At 41.4% G+C, this 14,277-nt stretch overlaps 1 protein-coding gene across 1 annotated transcript in view; it reads left to right on the forward strand.

Annotated features, from left to right (window-relative positions):
- The window catches only part of frmd3 (FERM domain containing 3), a 202,122-nt gene that overhangs the window by 147,485 nt on the left and 40,360 nt on the right, over nucleotides 1–14,277 (forward strand). The window contains exons 8-9 of the mRNA XM_078215399.1: nucleotides 3,151–3,239; nucleotides 8,970–9,033. Coding sequence (XP_078071525.1) covers nucleotides 3,151–3,239; nucleotides 8,970–9,033 — 153 coding nt within the window. The remainder of the gene's footprint in view (nucleotides 1–3,150; nucleotides 3,240–8,969; nucleotides 9,034–14,277) is intronic.

Genomic DNA, 14,277 nt, shown 5'->3' on the forward strand with positions numbered 1-14,277 from the left:
CTGTGCAGGGATTGGTCTGGGTGTTTGAAATAGTTATCCAGAAATTTGGAGAGGCTTTAATTCTTTAACCTTTTTGGAGTAACTATTAGTGTAACCCTGGTGGAATAATCAACGCTATCCAATATGCTCATCAACCTTCATTGAAAAACACAAAAAATTAATTACCTAATTAATGGGGGGACTTTCTGGCCTCCCCATGGCGTGTTTCTTGCAGTGGGAGGTGGCACGCTGTTTGCTGGGGGCCTGGTCTTTGGTTCCGCTGCTGTCAATAGGATTAACCATTGACTGCACTCCATGTCATTGGGAAACCCGCAGTGGAACTGTGCCAATGGCGGGACCAGAAGATCCTGCCGGGGGAACAGCTGGAAAATAAATATCTGAATTTATTTAGTTTTTGCCCCCAAAGATTGTTCCACTATACAGTACATGCTTGAGGGCAACAACCAGTTCCCCATCAGTTCTTAATTCATTTTTGTCTCAGTGTCTATATTTTACACTCTCCCACCCACCCCGCAGGTCTCAGGGTCTAAACTCTCGTCCTAACACCAGTCTCGGTCTAAAGTCTCCACTTGCTATACCCTTCCAATCTTGACTCTCCTTCTGGCCTCCAAACTCTCCCCCAAAACCCCCCCCTCCCTCCTGTCTCCAGTGCTGGCTTCAAACCTGCAACAAGGCTGGTTGGAAAACATCATTTCCATTTCCATCTGGCACTATAAATGGAGATGTCCAGTTGACCAGGGGAAAGAAAAGAGGGAGGTAAAAGCTGGCAAAGAGTGAAGAAAAGGCTGGTGGCTATGGGGTGAGGGAGAGTTAAGTGAGGAGGGGGTGAGGGAGGAAAAGGGAGTGAAGGGGAGTCGAATGGGGTTGGCAAATGGGAGAGGGAGCACAAGAAGGGCAAGCGGAGACAGGGGAGATGGGGCAAAGTGGAGAGGATTGTTGAAGGGAGGGAAGGAGAGAGAGATAGAGAGTGGTTGGGGGAGGGAGGAAGAGAATTGATGCAATCTTGGGTGTAGGGAATGATTTTTTTTTAATTTTTACGTTGTCAAGGTGAATGCAGATGACTGAAAGACCTTCCAGCTGGGATTTTCCTGCCCCATCAACATTGGGCCCTGCTACCTGCAGGACAGGAAAGTTCCGCCCTCCATTTGAATCCATCAGGGGGCATTGTGGGGAGGGGAGTATGGAGGATGATGAGTGGACACGGAATGGAGCTGGGTTATGCAAAAAAAACATAAAGGTACCTCATCAAAACAGGGTCTGCCTTTTCTAAAGGTAGCTCAGTTTTATGACGTTTGAAGCTATCAAAATTTAGAAATAAGGGCCTGGATTTTATGCCTCCCTTAGTTGAGGGCACAAAATCCCATGAGACGTCCAAAATGAGAATCTCGACAGCGTGATCTCAATTGTCCCCCCAGTGACAGAATGAGATTCACGCCCAGAAAGGTCAGGAACCTCATTTAACTAAATTATCATAGCATTAAAGGGTGTCCTTGCCGTGGGAGGTAGGGGCATAGAACATAGAACATAGAACAGGACAGCACAGAACAGGCCCTTCGGCCCACGATGTTGTGCCGAGCTTTATCTGAAACCAAGATCAAGCTATCCCACTCCCTATCATCTTGGTGTGCTCCATGTGCCTATCCAATAACCGCTTAAATGTTCCTAAAGTGTCTGACTCCACTATCACTGCAGGCAGTCCATTCCACACCCCAACCACTCTCTGCGTAAAGAACCTACCTCTGATATCCTTCCTGTATCTCCCACCACGAATCCTATAGTTATGCCCATGGTGGGGGAAGGGTGGTGGGATTCTCTTGTGTGTGAATGGAAGGGGTCTCCATACTTTGCAGGGGTAGGGGTGGGGTGTGGTGTAATTTATTTTTATATAGGGTGCCCTGAACTTAGGATTCCCAGTGTTGCTGGTTTTTTTCTGACCCCACCCGCCAGCGTGGGGCACTCCTGCCAATTTATTTAGCCCCAAGTGCTGGGCTTATCTGCAAGAAAAGCCAGTGAGCTGTATGTTGGTTTTCTCACCTCAGCCAGGACTATGTGCAAAAATAAGAAAATTCCACCCATGAAAAATAAACCCTTTGATAATTTTTGGTGTCCTAAAGCTTCAGTGCTGTTGCAAATCACAAATGTTTAAGCAATGTGGATTGGGGTAATTGATGACATTGATGTCAGTTACAGTACCTGTAATGTTATATCATAGTGAGATGATTAGTTTTGAGTGTTATTGATGTCAAATGATAGCTAAAAGAACACCGAGTACAATTGATGTTAAATAATAGCTAAATGATTACTTTTGAAGGCAATTGACATCAAATGAATGCAAATGAACACTGTTAAATGGGAATAGTGCCAAACGTTTGAGGTAGCAGCATGCTGCTCGTAGTCAACCAGTGATGGGTCGGGGGCTCAGCTCTGTTTGTTTGTTTGCAGATTTCTGGGGTGAGGTGCTTGAGCAAAGGACCCAGAGAGCAACCCCCTGACCTTTCCTTCCACCCCTCCATCCTCTTTTGCTTATGACTCCTTTGGCTTTGATCCCCATTCAGCCCACAATGAGCCTTGGTCAGGGTTGTTGCAAATTACCGGCAACATCCACTACTCCAGGTGGAGTGCTGGCATCTGATTGGCCACCAGCCTTTAGGGGCAGAATTTCCACCCTATTGGCTGAAGTGCAGTAATTAAATGTCCCCTGTGGAGTTGTATTTCCACTGCCAGTTTGGCATTTAGTTCCTTTGGGGCTCCTGGAGTTCAGTTTACAGGGGGTGTCACCAGTTTTGGTGATGGACATCAGGCCCCCCTGTCACCGTCATTAAATTTGCCCATACTTTCTAAATACATTTTGATGAATGACTTTCCTATAAAGGATAGACAATCTAACCCACTTAAGACAAAAAAGAATGACCCTATCTTGAGGACACAAAATGTGCTATGAAAATGTTGGGCAGAATTGTCCCGTCCCGCCTGCCATGGGAATCGTAACGGGCATGGGAAGACCATGCGAAGGTTCCTTGACCACGGGCGGGAATTTCTGGCCTAGTGGGGAGCATGGCCGGAAAACCCCACCTGTTAAGTCCTTACAGGCCTATTTCTTGGCTTGAGTTTGTTGAAAGTATTCTAAATGTTTGTTTCTTACTTTTTAAGGATTCTTCGGGAGCTACAGCTTTCATAGGATTCACTGCTACAGGTTTTGTTGTGTTCCAAGGGAATAAAAGGATTCATCTCCTAAGATGGTAAACAGTGCTCATGTTCAACTTACGTTGATGTACATTTTAGTGCAACAACGATGTGTCTGAATATTTAACATTTTAGTATTAGATTGTGTTAGTATTTGGTATTGATGAGATGCATTAAAATCATCCCTGCTGCCAACGTGGGCGGCACGGTAGCACAGTGGTGTGGGCGGCACGGTAGCACAGTGGTTAGCACTGCTGCTTCACAGCTCCAGGGTCCCGGTTTCGATTCCCGGCTCGGGTCACTGTCTGTGTGGAGTTTGCACATTCTCTTCGTGTCTGCGTGGGTTTCCTCCGGGTGCTCCGGTTTCCTCCCACAGTCCAAAGATGTGCGGGTTAGGTTGATTGGCCAGGTTAAAAAATTGCCCCTTAGAGTCCTGGGACGTGTAGATTAGAGGGATTAGCGGGTAAAATATGTGGGGGTAGGGCCTGGGTGGGATTGTGGTCGGTGCAGACCCGATGGGCCGAATGGCCTCTTTCTGTACTGTAGGGTTTCTATGATTTCTATGAACTGTTTTTTTACTGTGTTTTTTATCTGTGGTATATTTGAAGGATAAGAGATCATGATGCCATAACTGGCGATATGACCAAGGAGTTCAGATGACAAAAACCACAAATAAAAACAAAAAAATGCATTGAAAAGCTCAACAAGAATGACTCTCCCATAGAAAATATACTTATTGCATCATGAAGCAATCATGTCCTCAGTTTTTTCCAAGTCACCCCACAGGTGACTTTTACCTTTGTGATTTGGTAAAGAAGTAGATAGTCTATAATGCATCAAGTAAGTCGCAATGCTACATTTGCAAGCAATCACACCTTTGTCATTTTCCTTGTGGAAAGAAGGTATCATTTATATAAATCATAGGGCTTTCACTGGATGGCATGGTTCTTTAAACACAGGTCAGGCAGCATCTGTGGAGTAAAACAGTTGACATTTCAGGATGAGAGGACCATCTGTCAAAACTGAAGAAAGATAGAGAAGCAATAGTTTTGAGGGAATCGAAGGGGCAGGAAGAACATAAGAACTTGGAGCAGGAGTAGGCAGTTCAGCCCCTCAAGCCTGCTCCACCATTCAATATGGTCATAGCTGGTCTAGTCTCAGCCTCAACTCCACTTTGCTGTCTGTTCTCCATAACTCTTCAACCCATTACTAATTAAAAATCTGTGTATCTCCTCCTTAAATATCCGGCGATCCACACACTCTGGGATAGTGAATTTCACAAATTCACAATCCTTTGAGCAGTAATTTCTCCTCATCTTTGTTTTAAACCTGCTACCCCTTATCCCAAAACTATGACCTCTCATTCTAGATTGCTGCACAAGAGGAAACATCCTCTTTAAATCTACTCTGTCAATACCCTTTATCATCTCATACACCTCAAATAGATCTCCACTCATTTTTCTAAACTCTAGAGAGTATAGGCCTAAACTGCTCAATCTCTCTTTATAAGACAAATGCCTCATCTCCAGAATCACTCTGGTGAACCTCTTCTGAACCACCTCCAATGCAACTATATCCCTCCTGAAGTAAGGGGACCAAAGCTATACACTATACTCCAGGTGCAGTCTCACTAATACCTTGTACAGTTGTAGCAATACTTCCCTTCTTCATGCTCTATACATCTAGTAATAAATGCTAAGATCCCATTTGCCTTCCTTTTCACCTGCTGTACTTGCATACTAATTTTCTGTGATTCATGCGTAAGGGGAGAGACATCCCTCTGCACCGAAACACCCTGAAGTTTCTCTCCATTTAAATAATAAGTTGTCTTTCTAATTTTCTGACCAAAATGGATAACCTCACACTTATCCACTTTGAACTCCATGTGCCAAATTTTGGCCCATTCACCTAACCTATATATCCATTTGTAAATTTCTCATTTCTTTATTGCAATTTACTTTCCCACCTATTTTAGCGTCATCTGCAAATTTGGCTATGGTACCTATTATCCCTGCATTCAAGTCATTAATATAGGTTGTAAATAGCAGTGGCCTGAGGACTGAACCCTGTGGTACCCCACTAGTTACATCTTGCCAAACAGAGAAAGATTCATTTATCCGGATCTCTGCTTTCTGTTGGTTAGCCAATCCTCTATCCAAGCTATTAAATTACTCCTAAACCCATGTGACCTTACCTTGTGTATTAACTTGTGTGTTAATCTAAATTCTAGCAATTTTCCAATGACAGATGTTAAACTAGCTGGTGTATAGTTTTCTACTTTCTGGCTCCCTCCCTTTTTGAATAAAGGCATAATAATAGCATTTTTCCAATCCACTGGCACCTTTCTTGCATCCAGGGAATTTTGGAATACTGTAACCAATGAATCCACTATCTCCGCTGTCATTTCCCTTAAGACCCAAGAAGATATAGGCCATCAGGCCCTGGGGACTTGTCGGCCTTCAATCCTAATGGTTTGTTCAGTTGGTTTTCCCTATTGATGATGATTGTTCTGATTTTCTCCTTTTCCATTACTTCTCCATTACCTGTTACAATTGGAATGGTGCTCCTGTCCGCCACCTTAAAAACTGAGGCAAAGCACTGATTTCTGCGCTCCCTACTATTAATTCCACAGTTTCATCCTCCAAGGGACCAACACTCACTTTAGCTACTCTCTTTCCTTTTATATACTTGTATAGGCTTTTGCTAACATTTTTTATATTTTGTGCTGGTTCTCTTTCATAATGTACCTTTGCTCTTTTTATTACTTTTTTAAGTGACTCTTTGTTGATCTTTAAAAGTTTCCCAATCTTCCAGCCTGCCATTGGCCTTTGCAATATGGTATCCCTTAGTTTTTGTCTTTATGTTAAGTTTAACTTCCTTGCTTAGCCATGGATGTTTTTCCCTCCTCTTCCAATCTTTCTTTTTCTTTGGTATGTATTTTAGTTGGGAGGAATTGAATATCTCCTTAAACTATCTGCCAGGGTTCATCAACTGTACTACCTTTTAGTCTTCCTGCCCAGTCCACCAGGGCCAAATCTGTTCCTATGCCTATGTACCTTTATTTAAATCCAGAATACTAGTGTGGGACCCCAGTTTCTCGCCTTTGAACTAATTTTGAAATTCGAGTATGCTATGATCACTCTTCCTGAGAAGATCCCTAACTGAGATCAGTAATTAATCCTTCCTTATTACACAATACTAAATACATAATAACCTGCTCCCTGGTTGGTTCCACAACATATTGCTCCAAGAAACAATCTCTAATATATTCAATGATCTCTCCCTCAAGCTACACTTGCTAATTTGATTAATCCAGTCAATATGCACATTAAAATCACCCATGATTATTGCCGTAGCTTTCTTACAACCCCCAGTATTTCTTCGTTTATGCTGTGCCCCTCTGCAGAACTACTATTTGGGGACCTATAGATTTCCCCCACTGGAGACTTCCTTCCTTTGCTATTTCTTATTTCTACCCAGACTACATCTTGGACTCCAGTGCCTATATCATATCTCACTACAGCACTGATCTCTTCCTCAAATAAAAAAGCTACACCTTTTCCTTCCTACCTATCCTTCTGAAATACCATGTACCTTTTGATAATCAGTTGCCAAACCCTGCTTTCCCTGCAACCATATCTCAGTAATCGCCACCAAATCATACCCATTTGTGTCTATTTGCACTGTTAACTCATTTACACTATTAACTCATTAATTGTATTCTGAATGCTTTTTGCACTCAGATACAAAGCCTTTAAGTTTCTTCTATAATCAAATTTTCTGCTCATTTTTCTAAACTCTAGCAAGTATGGGCCTAAACTGCTCAATCTCTCTTTATAAGACAAATACCTCATCTCCAGAATCAATCTGGTGAACCTCTTCCAAACCACCTCCAATGCAACTACATCCCTCCTGAAGTAAGAGGACCAACTGAACTCTTCCTCTATTCTCTACCCCCCTCCAAAAAAAATTATTTGTTTTTAAGCACTCTCTCCAGCACCTCTGTTGAGGGATATTCGATGTTTGCACATTGTACAGCTAATATTGGAGAGGTTGATATCAGTGTTGAAAGGAGCTGGTGTTTTAGATTAGAGAAATTAGGTATGTGTTATGAGATATTTACTTCAGTTGTTGCTGCTGCTTTTAAAACAACCAGATTAGTTATCTTTACAGAATCATAGAATGTTACACAAGGTTTTTAATCACTTCATTGGTGGTTTTGCTGTCAGTCATCTGGTTTAATTTCATTTTTCTGGCTGCTCCCAAATGTTATCAAGTGTTCGAGCTAACTGTAACCTATTACCACAGAAAGCTGAAGTAGCAATTTGAACCTCCCATTCTGTGGAGTTTCTGATGTCAGCATTGTTGTTTTGCAGAAGGAAGCAAAATAAAAGGATATTAATTGTGATGCCATGCTTACTCACCTTCTTAAAACTGTTTCAAGAGCAGCATTGGCATAAGTATGAGAACAAGATTTTGGCAATCCTATTAAATACCTATTTCACATGTCATAGGAAAACCAGGACAAACAGAATGTTTTCATAAACGTCCTATTCATGTCTGAAATAAATAAGAATGAAACATTTATATTTATAGAGACTTTTTTTACATTGTTAGAATTTCCTGAAACATTTTGCAGCTAATGAGGTACTTTTGAAATGTGGGGTTTGAATTTAGCTTCTGAATATCAAAGCAGTGTGCCCATCTGAGAAGGGCAATTTTAACAGCCAGCCCTCATTAGACTGCTTGCTTCCAGACCAAAAAGGCTGGAAAGCTGGCAGTAGGTGATTTCCTGGCTGTAAGAATCAGACAGGATGAGGTTACCACTGGGGACCAAAGGAAATTGGCTCTGGCAAAGAATTATGCTAGGGCTAAAAGGGTTAAATGGTGATCACAGGTTGCAATACCAAGGCTTGCATTCTCTTGAATATGGAAGATTAAGTGAAGTTATAGTTGGATTTATGATTAAAGGTTTTGATCAGAGTAGGGAGAAAGAAATGATTTTTTTCTAGTGGCTGACAAATGGGCATGAACTTAAAATTATAGTTCAAGAGTGATATCAGAAGGATGGAACTCAGACCTTCAAAAAGCTGGTGATGTAAAAAAATCTACATAAATATAAATGTTTCATTCTTATTTATTTCAGATTGGTTGAAAGTTTCTAAACTGAGACTGATTAGATTTTGTGAGATCATAAGAATCCTACAATGCAGAAGGAGTCAATTCGGCCCATCGAGACTGCACCAACCACAATCCCACCCAGGCCCTATTCCCGTAACCTCACATATTTACCCTGCTAATTCCCTGACACTAAGGGGCAATTTAGCATGGTCAATCAACCATTGCTACTGTGGGAGGAAACAGGAGCACCCAGAGCAGACACGGGAAGAAAGTGCAAACTCCACACAGACAGTGACCCGAGGCCAGAATTGAACCCGGGTCCCTGGCACTGTGAGGCAGCAGTGCTAACCACTGTGACATCGTACTGGTATTCAGGCCTACGGATCTACAGGGCAGCACGATGGCACTGTGGGTGACTGTGTGGAATTTGCTCATTCTCCCCGTGTGTGCATGATCGGGCATAACTGATCAGGCATAATTTAACTGAATGGCTGAGCAGGTTCAAGGGGATGAATGGTGCTTGTTTCTATATTCTTATGTGTTGTGAAATATCTGATGAATTTCCAATAAACTGATTATATTTTTCACATTTTACATGTGCAGGGAGTAATAAAGTTTTGATTAATTTTAGTTGTCAGGCTTCTCATTTCTCTCTTCTTTTCCAGGTTTGATGTCAGTAAATTGAAATTTGATGGGAAGACATTTTATGTCCATGGTGTTCAGAAGGAGGTCAGATACTATTTTTTTTTTGGCGCACAGTTACCTCAAAAAATGGGGGCAAACATTTTAAAGACTTTAAAGTCAGCACTGGCAAACAAACATATCCTGTGCAAGTCTGTTCCCCAGCATACACTGCAAACAACTTGTCTGTAAATATTTGATCATACTTCTCTCCTTCAGGAATAATTATTAAAGTGTACCTGTTTCTGTACACCAAACCTGTAGATGCATCACGGTTTTCCTTGTCAAAGCTATGTTTTATAAATGTGTTCTCAGAAACTGACACCACCTGATCACTGTGTACCTGCATTAATTCTCATTTTCACACTTGAAGCAGTTAACAAGCTGCTTAATCACTAGTACTTCCTAAAAAACATAGCTACAGCTGTGCCATGAGAAAAGCAGAAAGGTTTTTTTTATCACAATCACACAGTTTTTAATGTTGAGAAGAATCAGAAACAAGATAAGAACAGATGAAATAAGAACAAGTGTTATCGGAGCTTCTTCAACATTCAACAAGATCATGACTAATTTCACACAGTCTCCAGATTCCTTAATTCCCTTCATAGCTAAAATACTATCAACTTGATTCTTGGATATACTCACCATGTGAGCATCCATAGCCCTTTGGGGCTGAGAATTCCAAAGATTCAGAGTGAAGAAAGTTCTTCTCATCTCCAGCCTAATAATGACCAAACTCTTATTTTAAGACCGTGACCCAGGGTTGATTTATACCAGGCCTTTGGAGATGGGCTGGGAAACAAGAAGGCACAGAATGGCATTAAGTGGTGTGCCTGACCTTTTCCTGTTGCCTTGCCATTTTGCCAGTGGCAGAAAAATAGCAGATGAGCCATTTGCCCGGAGCTAAGCTGAATAACCTACGTTGCATTTTTCCCGCATCGGGGGCTAACTTCCATGTACGAAGATCATCCAGAGAATCTGGCAGCTCCTCAGTGGTCGCTGGGTGGGGGATGGTGGTGGGGGGCTCCTTTTGGGCAGTCTTTTGATCCAGGGAGGGGCCATTAATAGCAATGGCCACCCTGTAGCAATGGCACTAACTGGTCACTGAGAACCCCCACTCTCAACACTATTACTCTCCTTGTGTGTTTCAATTAAATCACCTATCATTCTTCTAAACTCCAGGAAATAAACACCCAGTCTACTCAATCTCTCCTCAGAGGACCATCTCCTCATATCAGGAACTTGTCAAGTGAACCTAAGTTGCACATGTCTAGGGCAAGCATGTCCTTCTTTAGGCAAAGAGACCAAAACTATATACAGTATTTCAGATGCGGCCTCACCAGTGTCCTGTGCAATTGCTGTTAGAGTTCTTTAGTCCAATAATCCCACAAAAGTTAAGATAACATTTGTCTACCTACCTGCTTGCTGTACATGTTAACTTTCCATCATTCATGCACAAGGACACTCAGGTCCACCTGAATGCAAACATTTCCTAGTCTCTCACCATTCTAAAAATATGCTGCTATTTTAATTTTCTGGATAACTTCACATTTCACCACATTATTTATTCCATCTGCGATATTCTTGCCTACTCACCCAATCTTACTGCATTCCTTCTGTAGGAGGATCATTTAGATCTGAAACGTTAACTCTGTTTCTCTCCATAGATGCTGTCGGACCTGCTGAGTTTATTCAGCGTTTTCTGTTTCTATTTCTGATTTCCAGAATCTGCAGTATTTTGCTTTCATTACTTTATTTCTTTGCATTTTTTTTTGCAGCCTCCTCACGCTTACTTTCCAAATTAACTTTGTGGCATAAACAAACTTTGATACTTTACAATGAGTTAGAGGAGGGGACTGAATGTAAATAGCTGCGGCTTAAGTACTTGTGATACCATGCTAATTCCAGCCTTGTTGCAATTGTACAGCATATTGGTGAAACTGCATAGTATTGTGTGCAATTTTGGTTTCCAAATTTAAGAAAGAATATACCTCCATTGGAGGCAGTATAGGGAGGTTCACTAAATTGGTCCTTGAGATGAGGGGGCCTACGATGAGAGGCTGAATGAATTGGACTTGTATTCTCTGGAGTTTAGAAGAAAGAGAAGCAATCTCATTGAAACCTACAAAATTTGGCAGGGGCTTGACAGGCTAGGAACTGAAAGGTTGCTTCCACTGCTTGGGGAATCTAGGACATGGGGGCACAGTTTCAGGATAGGCCAATCATTTAGTATTGAGATGAAGAGAAAATACTTCACTCCAAAGTGTTGTGAAGCTTTGGAATTCTCAATCCCAGAGTATAAGGCTGGAAGACAGATTTTTGGTCTCAGCAAATTAAGGGATGCAGAGAATAGGCTGGAATGTAGAGCTGAAGCCAAGTGGGGTGGGTCTGGTTAACATGCTCTTTCAGAGAGTCGATGCAGATGCGATGGGCTGAATGGACTCCTCCTGCACTGTAGGGATTCTATAATCTAAGATCATATTGAATGGCAGAGTAGGCTCAACGGGCTGTATGGTCCACTGCTGTTCCTACTTCTTGTGCTCTTGTGTACAGCCTGCCAACCCGAAAATGCCATTTATTTCCACTCCCTGCTTTCTGTCCATTAGCCAATCCTCAACCCATGCTGATGCATTAACCCAATCCCATGAATCCTAACTTGATATAGTAACCTTTTGCTTGACACCTTATTGAATGCATTTTGAACATCTGAATACATTACATCCACTGGTTCCCTCTTATCTATCATACTAGTTACATCCTCAAAAAATTCTATTAGATTTGTGAAACATAATTTACCTTTCATAACTCTGTGTTGATACTGCTTAATCATATTTCCTAAGTGCCTTATTATCATGTCCCTTATAATAGATCCTAGCATTTTTCCGTCTAATGATGTTCGGCTCACTGTGCAATGATTCCCCATTTTCTATTTTTCTCCTTTCTTAAATAATGGGGTTATGTTTACTCCCATCCAATCCTAGAAAACTCATCTGGAATCTGAGGAATTCTGGAACACTGAAAGCAATATATCCACTGTCTCTGGAGTTACCTCATTTAAAACCCTCAGTTGTGGAACATCCGCAGGTCCTCAGGATTTGTCACCACCGAAGCTCGTTAATTTCTCCAGTATTGCTCCTTACACTGATTTTTTAAAAACTCCTCATTTTCGGTGGACCCTTGGTTCCCTATTATTTCTGAAATGTTTTTGTGGCTTCTGCAGATTCAAAATAGTTGTTTAATGTCTCTGACAATTCCTTGTTCCCGCTTATAATTTTACACATCTCTGCCTCTAATAGACTCATATTTAATTTCACTAATCACTTCCAATTTACGTACCTATAGAACCATTTACAACTTGCTTTTATGTCTCTTACATGCCTACTGTTGTATTCTCGTTCCTCATCAATTTTATATCCTCCTTTGCTGAAACATCAGGAATTTTGTATACAGAGCTAGTAAAATAAAAAGAACACATCTAAAGTTAAATCTGTAACCACATGATCATTTGATAGTTTTAAGTATGGTTAACTTAATATATTACCTTCTGATAATAAATGAGTTCCCAGTAATTAATTCGCTGCCCTTAATTTTGTATCTGTGATTTTCAGCAAAAATTGATTTCACATGTGACTTTTGCTCTCTGATTCCACAGAGTATTATTGCACAGCAACATTAATAAATTCTCTGATTATGCAAAGTGCCCCATCTGTCAATTTAGTTATGGACTGCAGTAGATATGTGAACTATTTTTATTAGTGCCATCAGGACTGACAGTTGCTATAAGTAATAAACTCTATGTACTTTTCAGCAGTTATCTTGTAAACCACAATCTGACAATGCAATGATTCATATTGCAATCATTTTTGTAATGTGATGTCTCGAGGTCACAATTCTTTAGTTTAATTTTGTAGCCTATGGATAACATGTGCAATATTTTTATGGGGACTGCACTGTTTTATATCAGGAGAATATAAGTTTGCAGCCACCTGTTTCCCAATCTTTGCATCCTATCAAGAGAGGTATGAATTGAGACCAAAGTGGGTGGTGCACTTATTTGCAACCACTTGAAATTCTTGTCTACTAGCTTTAAAATAGTATCGATGCAACAAATGAAAATGTAAAAAAAAAGGAAATTTAAGCCCCTTTGGAAAAAATAGGCACCATGAAGTCAGAAGAATCTTTAGGAGACCCTGGGCTAAATTTTCCCTGATGTGGGGCTGAACTGCTTTGGGTGGGCAAGAAAAGATGTGGACGGGTACTTCTTCGGAATTCCCACCTCCATTTCCAGCATTGGCCATTTTGACCAGTGCAGGAAGTGGGATGAGTCATGACCTGACACACTCAGCGAGTGACATCAGGATTTCCATTGCCAAGGATGCTGAAACAGCCATTTTAGAATTCTGACGGGGTCTTGTGGCATTTGAAGCTTGTGCAAACCATGCCAGGTCACTGCAATAGGGAACACAGCAGTAGACTCCTCAGAAAGACGGGAAACGTTTAAGAACCTGCAAGTGTGAACACTTTTGCATTACCCCGACCAGATAAACCTTAGGGAAATGAATCTGCACCGAGGAGTGAGGAGGAAGCAAGGGTATGGTTGCTGAACATACAGAGCCTTGGCACAAATCTGCCACTAAAAGGGTATCAATCCATTCAACCAGGCTTGAGTAATTACTCCAAGAAGAAGTTTGCCATTTGACATGGGTGCAGTTCCCTCATACCTGCAATTGTGATGGCCTCTGATATAAAAGCAGTGCAGTGAGAACAATTTATAATTTCTTTAAAAATGTCTTTGGAATCTTTAATTGTTTTTATGAATGTTTGACAAGGACTTCTAAGAGTTCACATTAATTGTAAAGGGGATCAATTTTAATTTTCTTGGATAATAAATAAGAATGGTTCACATGACCTGGTGACTATTGACTGGAAGCAGTACCAACAGGAAGGAAATTAAGACAGAAGCTGTGTAGCCAGACACTGAGGAGAGTTGAATGTCAAAGGAGAAACCAATATTTGTATCACAACAGTCTCACCTTCCTGGAAATGTCGGAGCACTAGTGCAAGAGGTGACTTTGCCTGTCCGAGGTATAGTGACTGACACCTGTGCTCTGCCAAATGCTGATTTGGCCCTTTGAACTAACCATCGTCAGGCCTACAGTAAAGGTTACCGTGGCCAACGGTCAGCTTCTTTTACTCTGGTTCCTTTCAGTGCTCTGCTGCTGACCTCTGTGGGATATCTCAGTCAGCTGCTCACCAATGTGTCCACGCATTACAGTTGTCCTCTATGCAAGG

Source organism: Mustelus asterias, chromosome 6, assembly GCF_964213995.1.
Source record: "Mustelus asterias chromosome 6, sMusAst1.hap1.1, whole genome shotgun sequence".
In the NCBI taxonomy this organism is placed as follows: domain Eukaryota; kingdom Metazoa; phylum Chordata; class Chondrichthyes; order Carcharhiniformes; family Triakidae; genus Mustelus; species Mustelus asterias.